We start from the raw sequence: 25497 nt of genomic DNA on the forward strand, positions 1-25497 counted from the left end.
AAGAGGGGGGAGGAACAAAGGGAGCAAGTCAGGGCGACACAGAAAGGATGGGAAAAGAGGGAAGGGGGAACTTAGTCTGGGAAGGCCTCTTGGAGGAGATGTGCCTTCAATAAGACTTTGTATCGGGGGAGAGTAACTATCTGTTGGATTTGAGAAGGTCAGCTGTGTGACTGTGGGCAAGTCACTTAACTTCTCTGTGCCTCAGTTACCTCATCTGTAAAATGGGGATTAAGACTGTGAGCCCCTCGTGGGACAACCTGATTCCCCTGTGTCTACCCCGGCGCTTAGAACAGTGCTCTGCACATAGTAAGCGCTTAACAAATACCAACATCATTATTATTATTAAGGCGTCGGCAGCGAGACAGGCGAGATTGAGGCACAGTGAGAAGATTAGCATTAGAGAAATGAAGTGTGTGGGCTGGTTGTAGGACAGTGGTGGAGGAGGGGGGAAGGTGATGGACTGCTTTAAAACCAATGGTGGGGAATTTTTTGTCTGATGCGGAGGTGGATGGGCAATCACCGGAGTTTTTTGAGGAGCGGGGAAACGTGGCCTGAACGTGTTTGTAGAAAAAGGATCCGGGCAGCAGAGTGAAGGATGGACTGGAGTGGGGAGAGACAGGAGGCTGGGAGGTCAGCAAGGAGGCTGATGCAGTAATCCAGGCGGGATAGGATAAGGGATTGGATTAACTGGGAGCAGTTCGGATGGAGAGGAGATGGTTTTTAGCAGTGTTGTGAAGGTGGGACCGACAGGATTTAGTGATGAATTGAATATGGGGGTTGAATGAGAGAGAGAATTCAAGGATAACACCGAGGTTACAGGCTTGAGAGACAGAAAGGAGGGTGGTGGCATCTACTGCGATGGGAAAATCAGGGGCGAGGACGGGGTTTGGGTGGGAAGATAAGGATGACCTAGCTTTATTGGGTTGGACCCCCGGCTGAGTTTTCATGGCGACCCCAGATCTCTCGATATAGTTCAAGGTGATCCCTCCTTGGGCTTTCTCGGAGGAGTTGTTGGCACAGAGTAGCCTAGGTAACATTTCTCAGGTTGCAGTTTCTGAAGCTCAACCCGGTGCAGAGAGTTGAGCGATCTTTAGCTTGTCCTCCTTCCCCCAGTTGGCATGTGGAGCTGTTAGATTCCATTCCAGGAAATCTGCTGAAACCGGATCTTATTTCAAGCATGCTTTGTAGCTGATCCCCGGAGCCCATTCCTATGGGACCCTAGTCCATCCCATCTAGAAAAAGCGGGGGGTCCTCCACACTTCCTTTTCTTCGGAGTAGCTCTTGCCTCCAGCGCTTATTACGGTACAGCACATAGTAAGCGCTTAACAAATACCGGAATTATTATGCAGCTCATCTGGGGGAGGGAGCGTATCTACCCACTCTGTTCTATTGTACTCTCCCTAGCGCTTAGTATGGTGTTCTGTACACAGTAATCGCTCAATCGATACCACTGATGGATTACCTGATGGGAGAAGGGGCTTGTCCCATTTTAATTACACATGAGGAGGCCTAGAAAGGTGGTACAGTCTGTGTGATATGAGGGAGCAGAAGAAAACAGGGGCCTGCTGAGAAATGGGGTCTTGAACCGGAGCCAAGAAGGAGGGTATGGAGAGAGAGGGAGAAGGATGTGGAATGGGGGGAGCTTAAAATATTCAAAAATTCTGAAGAAGATTAGGATTTGGGGGTTTGTTTTCGTCTTTCCGGGGACTTCTTGGGCTTAAATGGGTGGAAAGAGCCTGGGCTTGGGAGTCAGAGGTCATGGGTTCTAATCCCAGCTCTGCCACTTCTCAGCCGTGTGACTTTGGGCAAGTCACTTCACTTCTCTGTGCCTCAGTTACCTCTTCTATAAAATGGGGAGGAAGACTGTGAGCCCCACGTGGGACGACCTGATTACCCTGTATCTCCCCCAGAGCTTGGAACAGTGCTCTGCACATAGTAAGCATTTAACAAATACCAACATTATTAATGGTTGGGAGAGTACAATACAAGAGAATTAGCAGATACGTTCCCTGCCTATAATGAACTTAAACTCCAGAGACCAAGAGCACGGTGCAGTGGATAGAGCATGGGCCTGGGAGTCCGAAGGTCATGGGTTCTAATCCCGGTTCTGCCACTTATATGCTGGGTGACCTTGGGCAAGTCACTTCACTTCTCTGGGCCTCAGTTACCTCATCTGTAAAGTGGGGATTGAGACTGTGAGCCCCACGTGAGGCAGGGACTGTAACCAACCCGATTTGCTTGTATCTACCCCAGTGCTTAGTACAGTACAAATGTTTATTCATTTATTCAGTCACTCAATCGTAATTACTGAGCACTTACTGTAATAATAATAACGTTGGTATTTGTTAAGCGCTTACTAGGTGCAGAGCACTGTTCTAAGCGCTGGGGTCGACACAAGGGAATCAGGTCGTCCCACGTGGGGCTCACAGTCTTAATCCCCATTTTACAGATGAGGTAACTGAGGCACCGAGAAGTTAAGTGACTTGCCCAAAGTCACACAGCTGACAGGTGGCGGAGCCGGGATTCGAACCCATGACCTCTGACTCCAAAGCCCGTGCTCTTTCCACCGAGCCACGACAGAGCACTTGGGAAGTACGATTCAGCCACAAATAGAGACAATCCCTGCCCCTTGGGCTCACAGTCTAGAAGGGGGAGACAGACATCAAAACAAGTAAACAGGCATCAGTAGCATCATTATAAATAAGAAGAATTATGGATATATACACATCATTAATAGAAATAAATAGAATTATAGTTATAAATGTGTACATGTACACACAAGTGCCGTTGGGAGGGGAGAGGGGTAGCGCAAAGGGAGCGAGTCGGGGAGATGGGGCGGGAGGCGGGGAGCAGAGGAAAAGGGAGGCTAAATCTGGGAAGACCACTTGAGGTGGTGAGCTTTCAATAGGGCTTCGAAGGAGGGAAGTGAGCTAGTTTGGCAGATTTGAGGAGGGAGGGCATTCCAGGCCAGAGGCGGGACGTGGGCCAACGCTCGGCACTGAGACAGGCGAGAACGAGGCCCAGTGAGAAGGTTAGCGCCAGAGGAGCGGAGGGCTGGGCTGTAGAAGGAGAGAAGGGAGGTGAGGTAGGAGGGGGCAAGGTGATGCAGAGCTTTAAAGCCAACAGTGAGGAGTTTTTGCTTGACATAGAGATTGCTAGGCAACCGCTGGAGATTTTGGAGGAGGGGCGTGATATGCCAGGACGTAATGCCCAGAATTTGCTTAACAGATACCACGGTTATTATCATAAAGTATTTACTGATGCACGGCTGTAGGGTTTTCAGGACAAGGGAGACTGTGATGGTGTTAGCCCTGAGAGATGTTCTCCCCGGAAGGCCGATGCTGCAAAGCCCTACTGAGGAGGTGCTCGGAAGTGGCAAGAAGCTGCCTTATTCTCGGGGAGGGGCGGAGGAGGGCGTTGTAAGCCACCCTTTTTGCTCCAAGTAACAGATTCTTGGCCCTTCCATCCCTCTCTCCCTTTTCTTCCTCCCTCTTTCCCTTCCCTCCCTCCCCCCGATGAGGAGAGGAGCCTGAAGAATGGTTGTTGGGGCAAGACTGGAACCGTATACTAACCCATTCTGTTGCCCTGGTTTGGTCCCTCCACCTTGAGTCAGTGAGAGGGGAAGCGGCATGGCCTAATGGAAGGAACTCAAGCCCGGGAATCAGTGGACTTTGGGTTCTAATCCTGACTCCGCTGCTTACCCGCTGGGTGACGTCGGGCAGTTCACTTAACTTCTCAGAGCTTCATTCCCTCATCTGCAAAACGGGGATACCTGTTCTCCCTCCTACTTTCCTCTCCATCCAAATTGCTACCACGTTAATCCAAGCCCTTATCCTGTCCCACCTTGATTACTGTATCAACCTCCTTGCTGATCTCCCGGCACCCTGCCTCACCCCACTCCAATCCATACTTGACTCTGCTGCCTGGATCATTTTTCTACAGAAATGCTCATTCCATGTTTCCCCACTCCTCAAGAACCCCCATCAAACACTCTAAGCCCGTCAATGGGCAGGGACTGTCTCTATCTGTTGCCTATTTGGCCATTCCAAGCGCTTAGTACAGTGCTCTGCACATAGTAAGCGCTCAATAAATATTATTGAATGAATGAAAGAATCAGCTTTAAAGCACTCAATCACCTTGCTCCCTCCTACCTCACCTCGCTGTTCTAATAAAACCCAGCCCGCACACTTTGCTACTATAATGCCAAACGTCTCACTGTACCTCCATCTCACCTACCTCGCTTCTGACCTCTCTCCCACGTCCTACTTCTGGCCTGGAATACCCTCCCTCTTTATATCAGACAGACAATTATTCTTCCCCGCTTCAAAGGCTTACTGAAGGCCTTCCCCAGCTAAGCCCTCTTTTCATTTTATTCCACTCCCTTCTGCATTGCCCTGATTTGCTCCCGTTATTCATCTCCCTTCTCGGCCCCACAGCACTTTTGTCCGTATCTGTAATGGATTTATTTATTTCTTTTAATGTCTGGCTCCCCCTCTAGACGGTAAGCTTCTTGGGGGCAGGGAGTATGTCTGTTATAATGTACTCTCTCAAGTGCTTTACACAGTGCCCTGCACACAGTAAGCACTCATGAGATAAATATGATTAACTGATCGATACTTAGACTGTGAGCCGCATGTGGGACCTGTTTGTCTTGCATCTGCCCCATCACTTAGTACAGTGCTTGACACATAGTAAGGCTTAACAAATACTATTATAGTTGTTATTGTTATTATTATTATCTGGTGCCCAGATCATTTTTTGTTAGGCTGTGAGCTCGTTGTGGGCAGGAATCTGTCATTTGTTGTTATATTGTACCCTATATATAGTACAGTGCTTGACACATAGTAAGGCTTAACAAATACTGTTATAATTGTTATTGTTATTATTTTTATCTGGTGCTCATATCATTTTTCGTTAGCCTGTGAGCTCGTTGTGGGCAGGAATCTGTCACCTGTTGTTATATTGTACCCTATATGTAGTACAGTGCTTTGCACACAGTAAGCGCTCAAAGATTGAATGAATGAATGAATGAATGAATGAATGGTTCAGAAAACAGTTAAATCTATGTTTCCCTGCTCCTCAAAAGCCTCCAGTGGTTGCCAATCTACTTCCGTATCACACAGAAACTCCTTATCATTGGCTTTAAGGCATTCAGTCAGCTCGTCCCGTTCTACCATTCCTCGCTGAACTCCTACAGCCCAGCCCCCACGCTTCCCTTTTCTAATACCAACCTGTTCGCCGTGCTCAATCTTGTCTGTCTCGTCTCTGATTCCTTGCCCTCATCCTCCTTCTGGCCTGGAACTCCCTCCCCTTTCATAGCCGCCAGTCCACCTTCTCACCATCTTCAAAGCCTATTAAAGCCACATCTCCAAGAAGCCTTCCCCAATTTTATCCCTCATTTTATCCCATTCGCCCTTCCCTCTGTATCACCTTTGCACGCGGATCGGAACTCCTTAAGTGTTTGATCTTCACCCCGACCTCATCCTCACAACACTTACGTACATTTATATCATCACTAGCACAGTGCTCTGCACACTGTAAGCATTCAAAGATACCTCTGATTAAGAATGAAACTTCCTCACCAGAAACTATTGTTCATCCCTCTGCAGTGCTTCGGTGTGTGAACTCAATTTACTCAACTCTCAGCAGGATGCGAGGCCATTCTTGGTGACTGCGAAGCAAACCAGTTAGTAGCTATATTAATGGAATTCGAACTGGCATATTCACTTTTGAAATTGAACTGTTTACAAATGAATCTGGTTGATGCTCTGTTCTTCTGCACTTAGTGCCCTTCTGCTAGGCTTCTGCATCCCTCTAAAAGATTCCCTTAAAGACATGCTACCTCAATAATTCTGGCCACTTATTAATCCAACTTCAGTTTGGGGATTTTTTTTTTAATTGGAGTCTTTGTTCCTTACTTCCCTTCTTCCCCTGGGGAACAATACAATCTTTCTCATTGATATGAGCAATTATGTGTACATAGTAATCAATCAGTCCTCGGGACGGGGCTCGGCGGAGAGGAGGCGTCCAACGGATAGGCCACGCTCATCCGTCTTCTCGGCTCTGGAGAGCCGACCTTCTTCTTCTCAACGGCTCCCCGAGGAACCATTCTATTATCGTTATTATTATTCATTCATTCAATAGTATTTATTGAGCGCTTACTATGTGCAGAGCACTGTACTAAGCGCTTGGGATGAACAAGTCGGCAACAGATAGAGACGGTCCCTGCCGTCTGACGGGCTTACGGTCTAATGGGGGAGACGGACGGACGAGAACGATGGCGATAAATAGAGTCGAGGGGAAGAACGTCTCCTAAAAACCGATGGCGACTAAATAGAATCGAGGCGATGTACAATTCATTAACAAAATAAATAGGGTGACGAAAATATATACAGTTGAGCGGACGAGTACAGTGCTGAGGGGATGGGAAGGGAGAGGGGGAGGAGCAGAGGGAGATGGGGGGAAAAGAGGGTTAAGCTGCGGAGAGGTGAAGGGGGGGTGGTAGAGGGAGTAGAGGGAGAAGGGGAGCTCAGTCTGGGAAGGCCTCTTGGAGGAGGTGAGTTTTAAGTAGGGTTTTGAAGAGGGGAAGAGAATCAGTTTGGTGGAGATGAGGATGGAAGGCGTTCCGGGACCGCGGGAGGACGCGGCCCGGGGGTCGACGGCGGGACGGGCGAGACCGAGGGGCGGTGAGGAGGCGGGCGGCGGAGGAGCGGAGCGTGCGGGGTGGGCGGCGGAAAGAGAGAAGGGAGGAGAGGTAGGAGGGGGCAAGGGGATGGAGAGCCTCGAAGCCTAGAGTGAGGAGTTTTTGTTTAGAGTGGAGGTCGATAGGCAACCCCTGGAGGTGTTTAAGAAGGGGAGTGACGGGCCCAGATCGTTTCTGCAGGAAGATGAGCCGGGCAGCGGAGTGAAGAATAGACCGGAGCGGGGCGAGAGAAGAGGAAGGGAGATGAGAGAGAAGGCTGACACAGTAATCTAGCCGGGATATTACGTGAGCCTGTAGCAGTAAGGTAGCCGTTTGGGTGGAGAGGAAAGGGCCGATCTTGGCGATATCGTAAAGGTGAAACCGACAGGTCTCGGTGACGGATAGGATGTGTGGGGTGAACGAGAGAGACGAGTCAAGGATCATTATCATTATCATCATTAGCTACTAACACTCATCATTATCATTAGCTCCACACGTGTTAATACTATTAGTATTGTTTTTGTCTGTCTGTCTCCCCCGATTAGACTGTAAGCCGGTCAGTGGGCAGGGACTGTATCTGTTGCCCATTTGTCCATTCCAAGCGCTTAGTGCGGTGCTCTGCACATAGTAAGCGCTCAATAAATACTATTGAATGAATGAATGAATAGTATTTATTGAGCACTTAATCACTTAGTACAGTACCGTGCACACGGTAAGCGCTTCATATATACGACTGAATGAATACCGTAAACTCTCTCTCTCTCCATCCCTCACCCTTTCCCCCGCATCACTTCCCCTCCTCACCCTGACTTTATAGTTGGCCCACATTTACTAAAGGAAGTCGCTGGCCAGTCCAGATGATTCCCCTCTGGATTAGAAGCTTCTGTTCTGTTTTTGGAGTTGCATAGCCTTCCCCATTCTCCCAAACACTCATTAGACGCCCCAGCCAGAAAGATCAGCTAATATTATTTTAGGGCTTCCCAAAGATTCTCCCCCTCCAAACTGAAAATTCACTGTGAGCAGGGAACCTGCCTACCAACTCCGTCGTATGGTTCTCTCCCAAGTGCTCAGTACAGTGCTCCGCACACTTTACATGCTCAATAACTACCACTGGTGATGATGACGGAGGAGGTGTTCCAGTTTTCTCTTATTTTTCTGACTGAGGAAGACTGGCAAAGTGAAATCCCTCTGGCAGGTTCTTTCAGAACCTGGGCTTGGGAGTCGGAGGTCATGGGTTCGACTCCCGGCTCTGCCACTTGTCAGCTGTGTGACTGTGGGCAAGTCACTTCACTTCTCTGTGCCTCAGTTACCTCATCTGGAAAATGGGGATTAACTGTGAGCCTCACTTGGGACGACCTGATTACCCTGTATCTGCCCCAGCGCTTAGAACAGTGCTCTGCACATAGTAAGCGCTTAACAAATACCAACATTATTTATTAAGCACTTACAGTGTGCAGAACACTGTACTAAGCAGTGGGGAAATACACTACAACAATAAGCACTGACAATCTCTGCCCACAACAAGCTCAGAGTCAGGCTGGAGTCCCTCTGGGATTGTGGATTTTCAGCTAAATCCTAAAGTAATAATCCATGTCACAGGAGGAGTTATGCTGTCCCATCTTCCTGCTTGCAGTCGGAAAGGCCTTATCGATCAAGCGGTGATATTTATTGAGCGCTTTCTCTGTGCAGAGCACTGAACTAAATGATTGTGAGTACACAGTGCAAAAATAATAATAAGTGTGGGATTTATAAAGTGTTTAGTATGTGCTAGGCACTCCAGGGCAAGCGCTGGGGTGGAAGTAAGCATATTGGGTTGGACACAGTTCCTATCCCACGTGGGGCTCGGCGTCTTAATCCCCATTTTACAGATGAGATAACTGAGGCCCAAAGAAGTGAAGCGAAGAGTTGTAGACCCCTTCCTTTGCCCACAAGGAACTTAAAGCCTAGAGGAGGCCTTTCCTGCAGAAAGCTGTATTAAACTCACCCCACGGTGTTTTCCCCTCCTTGCTATCATTTTGGCTCTCCCCCTTTACCTCCCCTTTCCCTACTCTAACCGGGTCAACCGGTAGTATTTCCTTTAGTAGCAGCCCCTTCTGTCTCTTCCAATCTCCGTGTCATCATATGAAAATAGCCGAAACAAGAGCAGTTCCCGTTAAAAGAACGCCGAGGTTATCTTTTTACATTTGCAACTTGGACGAGCGTTGATTTGCAGAGGCTTAGCTAGTGGGGGTGGTGGGAATGACAGGCTTTTTTTGGAAGTGAAATTAAGAAAACATTTATATTTGTTTCCCGGGTTCATGGTTGTGAAAGCAGAACCCTTCATGACTTCCACAGACTTAGCTGGTTCTCGTGGCCAACAGTGAGACTATTTATAACTCTGGAAACAACTGCAAACAACAGCGCTAAACATCATGGTGAAGAATGTGGAAGTTGCTTTCTGTCTTAACTTCCTCAGAACCTACCCAGAAAAAAGAAATCAGAAGTCAGTCTACTTTTTAAAAATCATTAATTCAGCTCAGACTGGGCTCTGCCACTTGTCAGCTGTGTGACCGTGGGCAAGTCACTTAACGTCTCTGTGCCTCGGTTACCTCATCTGTCAAATGGGCATTTAGATGGTGAGCCTCACGTGGGACAACCTGATGACCCTGTATCTACCCCGGCGCTTAGAACAGTGCTCTGCACATAGTAAGCGCTTAACAGATACCGACACTGTTTTGACAATCCAGATCTCTCCTATCCAAAAAAAAACCCCCTCGCTCGACCCCACGTTTCCCTCCAGTTATCGCCCCGTCGCTCTCCTGCCATTCCTCTCCAGACTCCTTGAGCGAGTTGTCTCCAAAAGCTGTCTCAAGTTCCTCTCCTCCAATTCTCTCCTTGACCCCCTCCGATCTGGCTTCAGCCCCCTCCACTCCGCCAAAACTGCCCTCACAGAGGTCACCCATGATCTCCTTCTTGCCAGATCCAAGGACTTCTACTCCATCCTAATCCTCCTCGACCTCTCAGCTGCCTTTGACACCGTGGATCCCCTGGAAGCATTATCCAACCTTGGCTTCACTGACATTGTCCTCTCCTGGTTCTCCTCTTATCTCTCTCATTCTCAATCTCTTTCGTGGATTCCTAATCTGTCCCCGCCTCCCTCCCCCCGAACTGAAGCAGCGTGGCTGAGTGGAAAGAGCACGGGCTTTGGAGTCAGAGGTCATGAGTTCGAATCCCAGCTCTGCCACTTTGCATCTGTGTGACTGTGGGCAAGTCACTTAACTTCTCTGTGCCTCAGTTACCTCATCTGTAAAATGGGGATTAAGACTGTGAGCCCCATGTGGGACAACCTGATTCCCCTGTGTCTACCCCAGCGCTTAGAACAGTGCTCTGCACCTAGTAAGCGCTTAACAAATACTAAAACAACTGTGGAGGCCCCTCAAGGCTAAGCTCTGGGTCCCCTTCTTTTCTCCATCTACACCCACTCCCTTGGAAAACTCATTCACTCCCATGGCTTCAGCTACCATCTCTACGGGGATGTTTCCCAAATCTCTCATCTGTCTCCTTCTCCGGAGACTCACAGGCTCGGTGGAAAGGGCCCGGGCCACGGAGTCGGAGGTCATGAGTTCGACTCCCGGCTCCGCCGCTTGTCGGCTGTGTGACTGTGGGCGAGTCACTTCACTTCTCTGTGCCTCAGTGACCTCATCTGTAAAATGGGGATTAACTGTGAGCCACACGTGGGACGACCTGATGACCCTGTATCTCCCCCAGCGCTTAGAACAGTGCTCTGCACATAGTAAGCGCTTGACAGATACCACCATTATTTCCTTCTGCTTTCAGAACGACTCTATTTGTCGCTTCAAACTTAACGTGTCCAAAATAGATCTCATCTTCCCACCCAAACCCTGTCCTCCCCGTGACTCTCCCATCACTCTAGACAGGACCACCATCCTTCCTGTCTCACAGACCCGTAACCTTGGCTCGTCTCATCTGTCATTCAACCCACGTATTCAATCTGTCAACTAATCCTGTCCGTTCAACCGTCACGACATCACTAAAATCAGCCCTTTCCTTTCCGTCTAAACTGCTAACACGTTGATCCGAGCACTTATGCTGTCCCAACTTTATGAGAAGCGGCGCGGCTCAGTGGAAAGAGCCCGGGCTTGGGAGTCAGAGGTCACGGGTTCGAACCCCGGCTCTGCCACTTGGCAGCTGTGTGACTGTGGGCGAGTCACTGCACTTCTCTGTGCCTCAGTTGCCTCATCTGTAAAATGGGAATTAAGATTGTGAGCCTCAAGTGGGACAACCTGATGACCCTGTATCTCCCCCAGCGCTTAGAACAGTGCTCTGCACATAGTAAGCGCTTCACAAATACCAACATTATTACTGATTATTGCATCAGTCTCCTCGCTGACCTCCCTGTCTCCTGTCTCTTCCCACTTCAAGCCACACTTCACTCTGCTGTCTGCATCGTTTTTCTACGGAAACGTCCAATTCAGGTTTCCCCACTCCTCAGGAACCACCGGGGGTTGCCCGTCCACCTTCACACCAAATAAAAACCCTTTACCAGAAGGTTTAAAGCACTCAATCACCTCAATCACTCAATCAGCTTTAAAGCACTCAATCACCTTTCCCCCTTCTCTCCTCTCTCCCTGATTTCCTACTTCAGCGTGGCTCAGTGGAAAGAGCATGGGCTTGGGAGCCAGAGGCCATGGGTGCGAATCCCGGCTCTGCCACTTGTCAGCTGTGTGGCTGTGGGCAAGTCACTTCACTTCTCTGTGCCTCAGTTACCTCATCTGTAAAATGGGGATGAAGATTGTGAGCCTCATGTGGGACAACCTGATTCCCCTGTGTCTACCCCAGCGCTTAGAACAGTGCTCTGCACGTAGTAAGCGCTTAACAAATACCAACATTATTATCATTACTTCAACGCGGACCACACAGTTTGCTCTGCTAATTCCAGCCGACTCCCTCTACCTCTTACCCACGTCCCGCCTCTGGCCTGGAGTTCCCTTCCCCTTCCTATTCGACAGACAGTCATTCTCCCCACCTTCAAAGCCACCTTCAAAGAGAACATCTCCTTCAAGAGGCCTTCCCCTATTAATCCTATTAATCCTATTTGCTATTGTTTTAATGAAATGTTCATCCCCTCGATTCTATTTATTGCCACTGTTCTCATCTGTCCGTCTCCCCCGATTAGACCGTAAGCCCGTCATCGGGCAGGGGTTGTCTCTGTTACCGATTTGTACATTCCAAGCGCTTAGTACAGTGCTCTGCACATAGTAAGCGCTCAATAAATACTATTGAATGCATGAATGAGTGAATCCCTCATTTCCTCTTCGTCCACTCCCTTTTTCATCACCCTTGCACTTGGATTTCCTCCCTTTATTCATCCTCCTTTCAGTTCACAGCACCTATTTTCAGCGAGGGAAGCAGCGTGGTCTAGCGGAAAGAGCATGGGCCTGGGAGTCAGAGGACATGGGTTCTAATCCTGTCTCGGCCACCTGCCCGCTGTGTTACCTTGGGCAAGTCACTTAACTTCTTTGTACCTCATTTTCCTCAACTGGAAAATGGGGATTAAATATCTGTTCTCCTTCCTATATAGACCGAGTCCCAGACTATAGACTGTGTCCGATCCAAGTAATTTGTACCTACCCCAGTGCTTAGAACAAAGTTGGGCCCTTAGCAAGCACTTAACAAATACCATAAAAGGTCTATTATATCTTTATTCATAGTAATATCTGTCTCCCCTTCTAGACTACAAGCTCATTGTGGCCTAGGAACGTTTCTACCAACTGTTATGTTGTTGTCTCCCAAGCACTTATTATGGTAGAGAAGCAGCGTGGCTCAGTGGAAAGAGCCCGGGCTTGGGAGTCAGAGGTTATGGGTTCTAATTCTGGCTCCGCTGCTTGTCAGCTGGGTGACTTGGGGCAAGTCACTTCATTTCTCTATGCCTCAGTTGTCTCATCTGTAAAATGGGGATTAGGACTGTGAGCCTCACAAGGGACAACCTGATTCCCCGCCCCCAGGGCTTAGAACAGTGCTTGGCACATAGTAAGTGCTTAACAAATACCATCGTCATTATTATTATTATGGTGCTCTGCATGAAGTAAGCGTGCAATAAATGTGATTGATTGATTGATGGCAGGGGTCAGCCTATTAGTCAGGAAAAAGGACAACTTTATGCCATGGATAGGAGCTGACTATCTTTAATTAGAAGCCTGAACTGCATTTTCACACCTGTACCGGACTGACTCTGCAATCAATCGGCGGTCTTGATTGAGCAGTTACTCTGGGATGAGCACTGTAGCAGCGTGGCTCAGTGGAAAGAGCCTGGGCTTCGGAGTCAGAGGTCATGGGTTCGACTCCCGGCTCTGCCACTTGTCAGCTGTGGGACTGTGGGCAAGTCACTTCACTTCTCTGGGCCTCAGTTCCCTCATCTGTAAAATGGGGATTAACTGTGAGCCTCACGTGGGACAACCTGATTACCCTGTATCTCCCCCAGCGCTTAGAACAGTGCCCTGCACATAGTAAGCGCTTAACAAATACCAACATTATTATCACTTGGGAGAGTCCAACAGAGTAACTAGATTCGACCCCTCCTCTCAAGAAGTTTACAATCTAGCGGGGGAGCTCACAATGCAGCAGGGGTTTTACTTAACGAATCTGCATTTGGGAATCAGCCACCCTCACTCAAGAAGCAAGAAATCACGATCTGAGACCATTAACTATTTATGGAAAGCAGTTACTTATTTTGTCTAAAATTCAAATTCATCACGACGGGTACTTTTAAGGGAGACCGGATCCGATTTTTATAACTGTTCCGTACCGGCAACCTCACATGTTTTAATCCACATCCAGCTTGGATCCTGTGAGAAGCAGTGTGGCCTAGTGTAAAGGACACACCCGTGGGAATCAGAGGACCTGGTACTAATCTGGCACTGGTCCTTGTATGCTGTGTGACTTGCTCTCTCTGTGCCTCAGTTACTTCATCCTTAAAATGAGGATTAAGAAGCCGCATGGCTTCGTGGGTAGAACCGCGGCTTGGGAAGACATGGGTTCTAATCCTGGCTCCGCCGCTTGTCTGCTGTGTGACCTTGGGCAAGCCGCGTAACTTCTCGGTGTCTCAGTTACCTCATCTGTAAAATGGAGATTAGGACTCTGAGCCCCACGTGGGACAACCTGATTACCTTGTATCAACCCCAGTGGGCGCTTAACAAAATCCATCACTATTATGTGGGACATGGACTGTGACTGACCTCATTACCTCAAATCTATCCCAGCATTTAGTACAGTGTCTGGCACATAGTAAGAGCTTGACAAGTAATAATAATAATGTTGGTATTTATTAAGCGCGTACTATGTGCAGAGCACTGTTCTAAGCGCTGGGTAGATACAGAGGAATCAGGCTGTCCCACGTGGGGCTTACAGTCTTCATCCCCATTTTACAGATGAGGGAACTGAGGCCCAGAGAAGTTAAGTGACTTGCCCACAGTCACACAGCTGACAAGTGGCAGAGGTGAGATTCGAACTTGTAACCTCCGACTCCCAAGCCCGGGCTCTTTCCACTGAGCCACGCTGCTTCCCAAAGTACCATTAAAAAACCACCATCACCACAAAAAGCCATTTAATTGCCCCATTATGGGTCCCTCGGGGGTGGTTTAATTGTATATATGCCTGTCTCTGCTTGAAACAACCCAGCAGCCCCACGACTGCTTTGGAAAAAATGGGTGTCTGTGAAGAGAAAAACATCCATCGCCCACTGGTTTGAAGACCAACCATTACAGCATCAGGAAAGTTGAATTACCAGAGAAGCAGCATGGGCTAGTGGAAAGGGCACAGGCCTGGGAGTCAGAGGACCTGGGTTCTAATCCCAGCTTGGCCACTTCCCTGCTGTGTGTCCTTGAGCAGATCACTGAACGCCCCAGTTTCCTCATCTATGAAATCTGGATTCAATTCTCGCCCTCCCTCCAGCTTAGACTGTGGGCCCGCTGTGGGAAAGGGACTGTAACTTACCGGAGTATTTTGCTTCTACCCCAGCACTTAGTAGAGTGTTTGGCACATAGTAAGCATTTAACAAGCACCACAGTCATCAGTCGTGCGTACAGGAAGTTCTATATGGAACCACAGGAGTTTTCATAATCTAATAATGTTGGTATTTGTTAAGCGCTTACTATGTGCAGAGCACTGTTCTAAGCGCTGGGGTAGACACAGGGGAATGAGGTTGTCCCACGTGGGGCTCACCGTCTTAATCCTCATTTTACAGATGAGGGAACTGAGGCACCGAGAAGTGAAGTGACCTGCCCAAAGTCACCCAGCTGACAAGTGGCCGATCCGGGATTCGAACCCATGACCTCTGACTCCAAAGCCCGGGCTCCTTCCACTGAGCCGCGCCGCTTCTCTAATCTAGGGTGACAGAAGGAGGGAGCAGCAGAATTCAGTACCTCAAGCTTCACAAAGGGACTTAAGAATCCTCACATCTCAGGTCCTCGCGCGGATTAGTTTAAATTGAATGTTAAAGTGTTTGTTGTTTCTAGCCAGGAAGGCGGAACTCTAGCTCAGTGATGGTACAGCCACCAATCGATCTATCAGCGTATTTATTGAGCCTTTATTATGTGCAGAGCTCTGGACTAAGCCCTTGGGAGTGTGCTGTAGAACAGAATTGGTAGACACATTCCCTGCCCACAGAGCACTTAGAGTCTAGAGGAAGAGACAGACATTAATATAAATACATAAATTACGGATATGTACATAAATGCTGAGGGAGGGGTGAATAAAGGGAGCGAATTAGGGCGACGCAGAAGGGAGTGGGAGAAGAGGCAATGAGGGTTTAGTCAGAGAAGGCCTCTTGGAGAAGATGGGCTTTCGATAAGGCTTTGAAGGTGGGGAGAGTAATTGTTGGAGATGAAGCGGGAGGGCGTTCCAGGCCAGAGGCAGGATGCGGGGAGAGGTCGGCGGCGAGATAGATGAGATGGACGTACAGGGAGAAGGTTGGCATTAGGGGGTCGAAGTGTGTGGGCTGGGTTGTACATGTCAGCTGTGTGACTGTGGGCAAGTCACTTCACTTCTCTGGGCCCCAGTGACCTCATCTGTAAAATGGGGATGAAGACGGTGAGCCCCACGTGGGACAACCTGATTCCCCTGTGTCTCCCCCAGCGCTTAGAACAGTGCTCGGCACGTAGTAAGCGCTTAACAAGTCCCCACATTATTATTATTATTGTAGAAGGAGAGGAGCGAGGTGAGGTAGGAGGGGGGCAAGGTGATGGAGAGCTTTAAAGCCAATGCCGAGGAGCTTCTGTTAGATGCGGAGGTGGTCTATACAATCCGTCATCAAAGATCCTGACACCATGACCCCGGGCTGGCTGGGGAGAAGCAGTGTGGTCTAGTGGCTAGAACTCAGGCCCGGGAGTCAGAAGGACCTGGGTTCTAGTCCCGGCTCTTCCTCTTGTCTGCTGTGTGACCTTGGGTCAGTCACTTCACTTCTGTGTGCCTCAGTTACCTCATTTGTAAAATGAGGATTGAGACCGCGAGCCCCACGTGGCACATGGACTGTGTCCAACCTGATTACTTTATATCTAAAGTATCTTTATATCTTTATATCTAAAGAGAAACAGCGTGGCTCAGTGGAAAGAGCCCGGGCTTGGGAGTCAGAAGTCATGGGTTCGAATCCCGGCTCTGCCATTTGTCAGCTGTGTGACTGTGGGCAAGTCACTTCACTTCTCTGTACCTCAGTTACCTCATCTGTAAAATGGGGATTGACTGTGAGCCTCATGTGGGACCCTGGATCTCCCCCAGCGTTTAGAACAGTGCTCTGCACAGAGTAAGCACTTAACAAATACTAACGTTATTATTATTATTATCTACCCCGGCGCTTAGAACAGTGCCTGTACCTAGTGCTTGACAAATACCATAAAAAAAAAAAAGCGGATGAGGCAAACCAAGGACAGGGGAAAGAGAAAAGCCACAGGAATTGTTCACCGGTTTTGGTTGTTTTAAAAGAATACGTACCGTGCCGGCTCTATCGAGTCTCCGGTCAGTTAGAGGAAGAGAGACAAAATAAGCGTGGAATCAAATACGTATTTATGTTTAATTGCTAAGGGGAATTGAGGGGTGGAGTGAGACACATATTGTGCTGACTTGTAGAAGAGAGTGGCACTTAAAACCTGTTGCAGTTCTGTGCCTTCAGACTCCACCCAAATATTCAGTGTGTTCAATTCAGCATTTGAGATTTGCCTCAGGTCATGGCTGTGAGTGCTGACTGACTTCGGCAGCCTGTTGCGGGAGCTGGCAGTAATGATGCGTTAGAACAATTATGTGTTTCGGTGTCCCCACCTCTCTGAGGGAATCTTGTTGAGTGACATACACCCTTATTGGCATTAAAGCACTCATTTATGTGAAGTGAAGAGTAATTGTGTTATAATCCTGAGAAGAAAAGACCAGATGGGTCATTTCTAGGGAAATGGGTATTCCTAGACACCCAGCGTTTAGTATAATAATAATAATGTTGGTATTTGTTAAGCGCTTACTCTGTGCAGAGCATTGTTCTAAGCGCTGGGGTAGACACAGGGTCATCAGGTTGTCCCACGTGGGGCTCACAGTCTTCATCCCCATTTTACAGATGAGGTAACTGGGGCACAGAGAAGTGAAGCGACTTGCCCATAGTCACACAGCTGACAGGCGGCAGAGCTGGGATTTGAACTCATGACCTCTGACTCCAAAGCCCGTGGTGGTAGATTCAAGAAGTCTGGGCAGAAAAAGAATACACTATATTAACAGAAAATTGATCGTGGCTGTTTTTCAGAACCTGAGTTAATGGAACGAGCAATAGCCGGAGCCAGGAAAAGAAGCAGCGTGGCCTGATGGAAAGAGCTCAGGCTTGGGAGTCAGAGGACGTGGGTTAGGGAAGCAGCGTGGCTCAGTGGAAAGAGCACGGGCTGGGGAGTCGGAGGTCATGGGTTCGAATTCCGGCTCTGCCACTTGTCAGCTGTGTGACTGTGGGCAAGTTGCTTAACTTCTCTGTGCCTCAGTGACCTCATCTGGAAAATGGAGATGAAGACTGTGAGCCTCACGTGGGGCAACCTGATGAACCTGTATCTCCCCCAGCGCTTGGAACAGTGCTCTGCACATAGTAAGCGCTTAACAAATACCAACATTATTATTATTATTAGTCCCGGCTGTGCTATGTGACCTTGGGCAAGTCACTTCTCTTCTCTGGACCTCAGTTACCTCAACTGTAAAATGGCGATTAAGACTGCGAGCCCCAGGTGGCCAACCTGATCACCTTGTAACTACCCAGCACCTACAGCAGTGCTCGCCGCGGAATAAGCAGTTAAGAGATACCAAAATTGTTATTATTATTATTAATATTATTATTATTGTTATTACATGAATGCCAGGGAACTTCTGGGAGGAGATGGAGTAAGATAGTGTTCTCCATGTTCCCCTGCCATGAGAACCTCTAATCCCCCTGTGATGGGCTTCTCCCCGCTAGACTGAAAAGCTCTTTGTGGGCAGGGATTGTGTCTACCTACTCTATTGTATTATACTCTTCCAAACGCTTAATACCGTGCTTGCACACAGTAGGAACACCATAATGATAACTATAATAATTAATAATAATTATGCTATTTGTTAAGTGCTCACTACTAATAATTATGGTATTTGTTAAGCGCTTACTATGTGCCAAGTACTGTTCTAAGTGCTGGGGGAGATACAAGGTAAGCAGGTTGTCCCAAGTGGGGCTCAGAGTCTTAATCCCCATTTTACAGATGAGGTAACTGAGGCACAGAGAAGCTAAGTGACTCATCCAAAGTCACACAGCTGACAAGTGGCAGAGCCGGGATTAGAACCCACAACCTCTGACTCCCAAGCCTGTGCTCTTTCCACTATTCCATGCTGCCTCTCATCCGTAAGTGATGTGACCTAAGTGCTATATATTGATCGATTCTAAATCCCACCCCAAAACATCCCCGTTCCTAGAGGAGGGAGGGGAAGCCAAACACGTTATAATAATTGTGGTGTTTGTTAAGCACTTATCATGTGCCAGGCACTGTTCTAAGCGCTGGGGTGGATACGGGCAAATCGGGTTGGACAAGTCCCTGTCCCGTGTGGGGCTCACAGTCTCAATCTCCATTCTACAGATGAGGTGACTGAGAAAGTGCTCGGTGCAGTGCTTTGCACACAGTAAGCGCTCAATAATTGTGATTATGAGGCCCAGAGAAGGGAAGTGATTTGTCCAGGGTTACACAGCGGACTAGTGGTGGAGCCCGGATTAGAACTCATGACCTTCTGATTCCCAGGCCTGTGCTCTGTCCACTATTCCATGCTATTATCCCCTTTCCCCTGCCATGAGGCAAGTTCTATAAATATAAGTATATCCATATATTTATAGAACATAATAATATGCTAACCGAGACACTTATCGGTGTTCACTTTCAGCTGAGCAGCGCACGCCTCAACTGTTTTCCGAATCCCCGGGCCCCGAGGGTTCAAGAAACTATTTTCTGTCATGAGAGGAACTTGGGAAGGCATGTGTCTGATGAAGAGGGAGATGAGGAAGCCCAGATGATGACTTGTCAGCACAAGGCAGCTGAGGAGCTGAACCCCTAATAGGTCCTGGGAACAGTGCCTGAAATATCCCAACCCAGCTAGTTAGAAATGCCAACAGGTCACTCGTCTCTCCTGACGAGTCAGGGCTTTTCATAATAATAATAATAATTATAATAAAGGTATTTGTTAAGCACTTAGTATGTGCAGAGCGCTCTTCTAAGTGCTGGGGTAGATACAGGGTAATCAGGTTGTCCCACGTGGGGCTCACAGTCTTCATCCCCATTTTCCAGATGAGGTAACTGAGGCACAGAGAAGTGAAGCGACTTGCCCACAGTCACACAACTGACAAGTGGCAGAGCCGGGATTCGAACCCGTGACTTCTGACTCCCAAGCCCAGGCTCTTTCCACTGAGCCTCGCTGCTTCTCTAGTCACATCTCTTAACAAAGGAGTGGGAACTGAGAGGTCTGGGAGAGTAGATAATAACAATAATAATAATAATAATGTACTTGGGGTATTTGTCAAGCTCTTGCTATGTGCCAGGCACCGTTCTAAGTGCCGGGGTAGATACAAGAGAATCAGGTCGGACCCGTTCCCTGGCCCACATGGGGCTCACAGTCTTCATCCCCATTTTATAGATGAGGGAACTGAGGGCCAGAGAAGTTAAGCGACTTGTCACACAGCCGACATATATCTGTTATTTATTTGTTTATTAAATAATAAATAAATAATTTTATTTATTTATACACTTAACAATACACTACACTTAGCCACTGTAGTAGCTGTTGTAGTAATAATATTTATTAATAATAATTGTGGTATTTGCAGCATGGTTTAGTGGAAAAAGCCCAGGCCTGGGAGTCAGAAATCGTGGGTTCTAATCCCGGCTCCGCCACTTGTCTGCTGTGTGACTTTGGGCGAGTCACTTCACTTCTCTGGTCCTCAGTTACCTCATCTGCAAAATGGCGATTAAAAATGTGAGCCCCACGTGGGACAAGCTGATGACCTTGTCTACCCCGGTGCTTAGAACAGTGCTTGGCACATAGTAAGCGCTTAACAAATACCATCGTTATTAATTAGGCGTGATCCCTGACCCTCAAAGGGCTCATGATCTAAAAATAAAAAAGGAGAGAAGAGACTGGAAAGGGATACATAAGGAGAGGATAAAAGAAAATCACCAAGCCAGCATAAACACAACGGTAAAAATCAGTAGGGAACTGAGGCAAGAGGAGCAGAATTTCAGGCTCCTCACGGTTCAGAGTCCACAGTCACAACCGCGGCCACGGCGAGCGCCACAGCAGCAGCCGCCACGGTCTTCCCGAGGTCCTGCGGAGGCGGAGCCGGGTCGTGGCTCAGTGGAAAGAGCCCGGGTTTGGGAGTCAGAGATCATGGCTTCTAATCCCAGCTCTGCCACTTATCTGCTGTGCGACCTTGGGCGAGTCACTTAACCTCTCTGTGCCTCAGTTACCTCATCTGGAAAATGGGGATTAGAACTGTGAGCCCCAGGTGGGGCAACCTGATTACCTTGTATCTACCCAGCGCTTACAACAGTGCTCGCCACATAGTAAGCGCTTAACAAATACCAAATTATTATTTCCTCGGTCCGCCCCGGTCGGTGACGCGAGGGGAGAGCCGGGCAGGGAACCTGTCTCCCCACTCTGCTGTAGTATTCACTTCAAATCAATTCACTTCAATCGTATTTATTGAGCGTTTACTGTGTGCAGAGCACTGTACTAAGTGCTTGGGAAAGTACAATAAAGAGTGACAATCCCTGCCCACAGGAGCTCACAGACTAGAGGGACGGAGACAGACATCAATTCAAGTAAACAGACATCAATAGAAATAAATGAAACGACAGATATATACATAAGTGCTATGGGGCGGGGAGGGGGGGAACAGCAAAGGGAGCAGGTCAGGGCGACTCAGAAGGGAGTGGGAGATGAGGAAAAGTGAGGCTTAGTCAGGGAGGAGATGTGTCTTCAGTTCTCTCCCAAGAGCTTGGCACCCAGTGAACCCTCAATAAATATCACCGATGGATGGATCGACTCTCCATCCCTTCTTTCTTCCCCGCTCGGGGCTTCCAAACGTAGTTTCGTCGGGTCCCTCAGAAAGTCGGTGGGCCGGGCCTGGCCCAAACCCTTCACGCCTCTCTAGACACGGTGACCGGTTCCTCCCCGTCTTCCACTCGCCAGTTTGGGTTGTCCCTTTCGGAACTCTCTCCATTATTCCAAGCCAGCTGGGCAGCCTTGGCCTGGTCTGGCCCTAAAGCCGCTCTGGATTTGTGAACAGTTGGTGAGATTGGAGAGCGGGAGAGATATGCCTCGGTCCGGCTCCCCGGGATACCACCTGCTGCGTGGTTTTAGCTTATGAAGGGCTGCTAGATGCTGAAGGAATTTAAAGATTTTCCCAGGCTTTTTAATTAGGGCATCACTAAAGGAAAATGGGCAGCACCCCCTGAAGGGAAGAGAAGCTTACCCTGAGTCCATCTCAAACAATGCCCTGCATGGTTTTGGTTTCCGTTTTTTAAGGAAGCTTGGGGAGATTGACCAGAATTTTATTTTATTTTTTAATGGTATTTGTTAAGCTCTTACTATGCAATAATAATAATAATTATGGTATTTGTTAAGCGCTTACTATGTGCCAGGCACTGTACTAAGCACTGGGGGTGGATACAAGGAAATCAGGTTGGACACAGTCTCTATCCCATGTGGGGCTCACGATCTCAATCCCCATTTGACAGATGAGGTAACTGAGGCCAGAGAATTCATTCATTCAATAGTATTTATTGAGCGCTTACCATGTGCAGAGCACTGTACTAAGCGCTTGGAATGAACAAGTCGGCAACAGATAGAGACGGTCCCTGCCGTTTGACGGGCTTACGGTCTAATCGGGGGAGACGGGCAGACGAGAACAATGGCAGTAAATAGAGTCGAGGGGAAGAACATCTCGTAAAAACAATGGCAGCTAAATAGAATCGAGGCGATGTACATTTCATTAACAAAATAAATAGGGTACAATGGAGAAGTGAAGGGACTTGCCCAAGGTCACGCAGCAGACAAGTGGCAGCGTCGGGATTAGAGCCTGTGACCTCCTGACTCCCGGGCCCTTTCTCTATCCATTACACCAGACACTGTACTAAACTCTGGAGTGGATGCAAGATAATCAGTCTCCATTTTACAGATGAGGGAACTGAGGAGCAGGAGAGTTAAGTAATAATAATAATAATAATAATATTGGTATTTGTTAAGCGCTTACTATGTGCCGAGCACCGTTCTAAGCGCTGGGGTAGATACAGGTAATCAGGTCGTCCCACGTGAGGCTCCCAGTTAATCCCCATTTTACAGATGAGGTCACTGAGGCACAGAGAAGTGAAGCGACTCGCCCACAGTCACACAGCTGACAAGTGGCAGAGCCGGGAGTCGAACCCATCACCTCTGACTCCGAAGCCCGGGCTCGTTCCTCTGAGCCACGCTGGTTACCCAAGGTTGCACAGCAGGCAGATGGTGGACCTGGGATTAGAACCCGGGTCCTTCTGGCTCCCCGGCCCGTGCCGAAGATGTAGCAGATTAGCACGTCTGCTGCCGACCCGTGGTTTTACGCCATTACCACGAGAGACTGCGCCTTCATTTCTGTCTCTAGAAATGTCGCCTAGTAATAATGGTGGATTTGCGAAGCGCTTACTATGTACCAAGAGCTATACTAAGCGCTGGGGGTGTGACCGTGTAACTGAACCATACACAGTCCCGCTCTCCCAGCTGGGAAACATCGGTCTGCTAGATGTCCCGGCAAATGTCAGGAGCAAACAGGAGGCTTTTTAGGGCCATAAAGACCAGCTTCCACACCTTCTCTCAGAGCGTCTGCTCATTCTGTTGTACTGTACATGGCTCAGTGGCAAGAGCCCGGGCTTGGGAGTCAGAGGTCATGGGTTCTAATCCCGGCTCCGCCGCTTGTCAGCTGTGTGGCTTTGGGCAAGTCATTTAACTTCTCTGGGCCTCAGTGACCTCATCTGGAAAATGGGGATTGAGACTGTGAGCCCCACGTGGGATAACCTGATCACCTTGTATCCCCCCCCAGCGCTTAGAACAGTGCTCTGCACATAGTAAGCGCTTAACAAATACCACCATTATTATTATTATTCCAAGAGGGAAGCAGCATGGCCTAGTGGATAGAGCCCGGGCCTGGGAGTCAGAAGGACCTGGGTTCTAATCCGGCTCTGCCACTTGTCTGTTGCGTGACCTTGGGCAAGTCACTTCACTTCTCTGGGCCTCAGTTACCTCATCGGAAAAATGGGGATTGAGACTGTGAGCCCCACATGGGACAGGGAGTGTGGCCAACTCGATTTACTTGTATCCACCCCAGCATTTAGTACAGTGCGTGGCACATAGTGAGCGCTTAACAAATACCATCATTATTAGTAGTAGTAGTAATAGTAGTGCAGTGCTCGGTACCTAGTATGTGCTCGATAAATACCACGGATTGGTTGAATGATTGATAAATTAGAAAATACACTGACTCAAAGCGAGTAGTGAGATCCTCGTAACCTTGGGACAAATTGAAAGCTAGAATAATAATAATAATGTTGGTATTTGTTAAGCACTTACTATGTGCGGAGCACCGTTCTAAGCACTGGGGTAGATACAGGTAATCAGGTTGTCCCACGTGAGGCTCACAGTCTTCATCCCCATTTGACAGGTGAGGAAACTGAGGCACCGAGAAGTGAAGTGACTCACCCACCGTCACACAGCTGACGAGCGGCGGAGCCGGGATTCAAACCCATGACCTCTGACTCCCAAGCCCGGGCTCTTTCCACTGAGCCTCGCTGCTTCTCTAGAACTGTGTCCTTGTGGCGTTTGATCCTAAGCGAGAGGGCGAGCAGCTGGGGATTTTTGGAGACCCGAGGGGTGGTGCGTGTTTAAGGTCCGTAGGGTTTTATCAAATCTAAAATTGATAAAATTATTATTTTTTTTTAACCCCCAACAGGCTGATGAGTTCTGAAAACACCCTCTTGCAGCCCAGGGAAGAAGAAGGCATCAAGTACGAGCGAACCTTCATGGCGTCAGAGTTTCTCGAGTGGTTGGTTCAGGAGGGCGAGGCCACGACGAGGAGCGAAGCGGAGCAGCTCGGCCACAGGCTCTTGGAACACGGCATCATTCAGCACGGTGAGGGCGTCCCCCGCCCCGCGGCAGCCGGGACGCTCCGGGCTCCTCTAGGACGGATCCATCGCGGCCTTTACAGGCATCCGGAAGGTCCAGCGGATCCAGGCTTATTCATTCATCATTCCGTTGTACTTGTTGAGCTCCTACCGGGTGCAGAGCACCGTACTAAGCGCTTGGGAAGGACAGTAGAACAGTAAACAGACACATCCCCTGCTCACAAAGAGCTCACAGGTGTGACTGTGGGCAAGTCACTTCGCTTCTCTGGGCCTCAGTGACCTCATCTGTAAAATGGGGATTAACTGTGAGCCTCACGTGGGACAACCTGATGACCCTGTTTCTCCCCCAGCGCTTAGAACAGTGCTCTGCACATAGTAAGCGCTTAACAAATACCGACATTATTATCAGCTGGACAGCCCACCTCACTCAGCCAATCACTGGCTCGCGGTGGGCAGGGAACGTGACTCCCAACTCCGTTATATTCTCCTCTCCCAAGCGCTCAGTACGGTGCTCTGAACGCAGGTGCCGCTCAATAAGTACCACTGATTGATTGCTGCCGATGAGAGGGGAAGAGCAGGCCACAGGATTCGCTCCTTGCGGCGGGTGATCCGGAAGCTGTAGCGGGAGGAGTCGAGCAGCCTGAGAAGCAGCGTAGCGGAGTGGTTAGCGTCTGGGCCTGGGAGTCAGAAGGTCACGGGTTCTAATCCCAGCTCCGCCACCTGTCTGCTGTGCGGCCTTGGGCAAGTCGCTTCACTTCTCTGGGCCTCAGTTGCATTATCTGTAAAAGGGCGATTGAAATCGCGAGCCCCAAATGGGACAGGGACTGTGTCCAACCCGATTTGCTTGTATCCACCCCAGCGTTTAGTTCAGTGCCTGGCACACAGTAGGCACCTCTCTGTCTGTTGCCGACTTGTTCATTCCAAGCGCTTAGTACAGTGCTCTGCACATAGTAAGCGCTCAATAAATACTATTGAATGAATGAATGGATGAATATTATGATTACTATGACGATGATAATGACTATCAAGCGCTTAGTACAGTGCTCTGCACAGAGGCACTCAATGAGTACCATCGATTGACTGAGTACAGCTGCCACCTGTCGGAATTTGGCTGGCAAATCGGAAACAGAGCAGGCTGAC

The 25497-nt window shown here is 48.8% G+C and overlaps 1 protein-coding gene across 2 annotated transcripts in view; it reads left to right on the forward strand.

The window, feature by feature from the left end:
• DEPTOR (DEP domain containing MTOR interacting protein) overlaps nt 1–25497 on the forward strand; it is a 149822-nt gene that overhangs the window by 61675 nt on the left and 62650 nt on the right. For both annotated transcript variants that reach the window (XM_029063527.2, XM_039911842.1), the window contains exon 4: nt 24186–24364. In XM_029063527.2, coding sequence (XP_028919360.1) covers nt 24186–24364 — 179 coding nt within the window. The remainder of the gene's footprint in view (nt 1–24185; nt 24365–25497) is intronic.

Source organism: Ornithorhynchus anatinus, chromosome 4, assembly GCF_004115215.2.
Source record: "Ornithorhynchus anatinus isolate Pmale09 chromosome 4, mOrnAna1.pri.v4, whole genome shotgun sequence".
NCBI classification, from domain to species: domain Eukaryota; kingdom Metazoa; phylum Chordata; class Mammalia; order Monotremata; family Ornithorhynchidae; genus Ornithorhynchus; species Ornithorhynchus anatinus.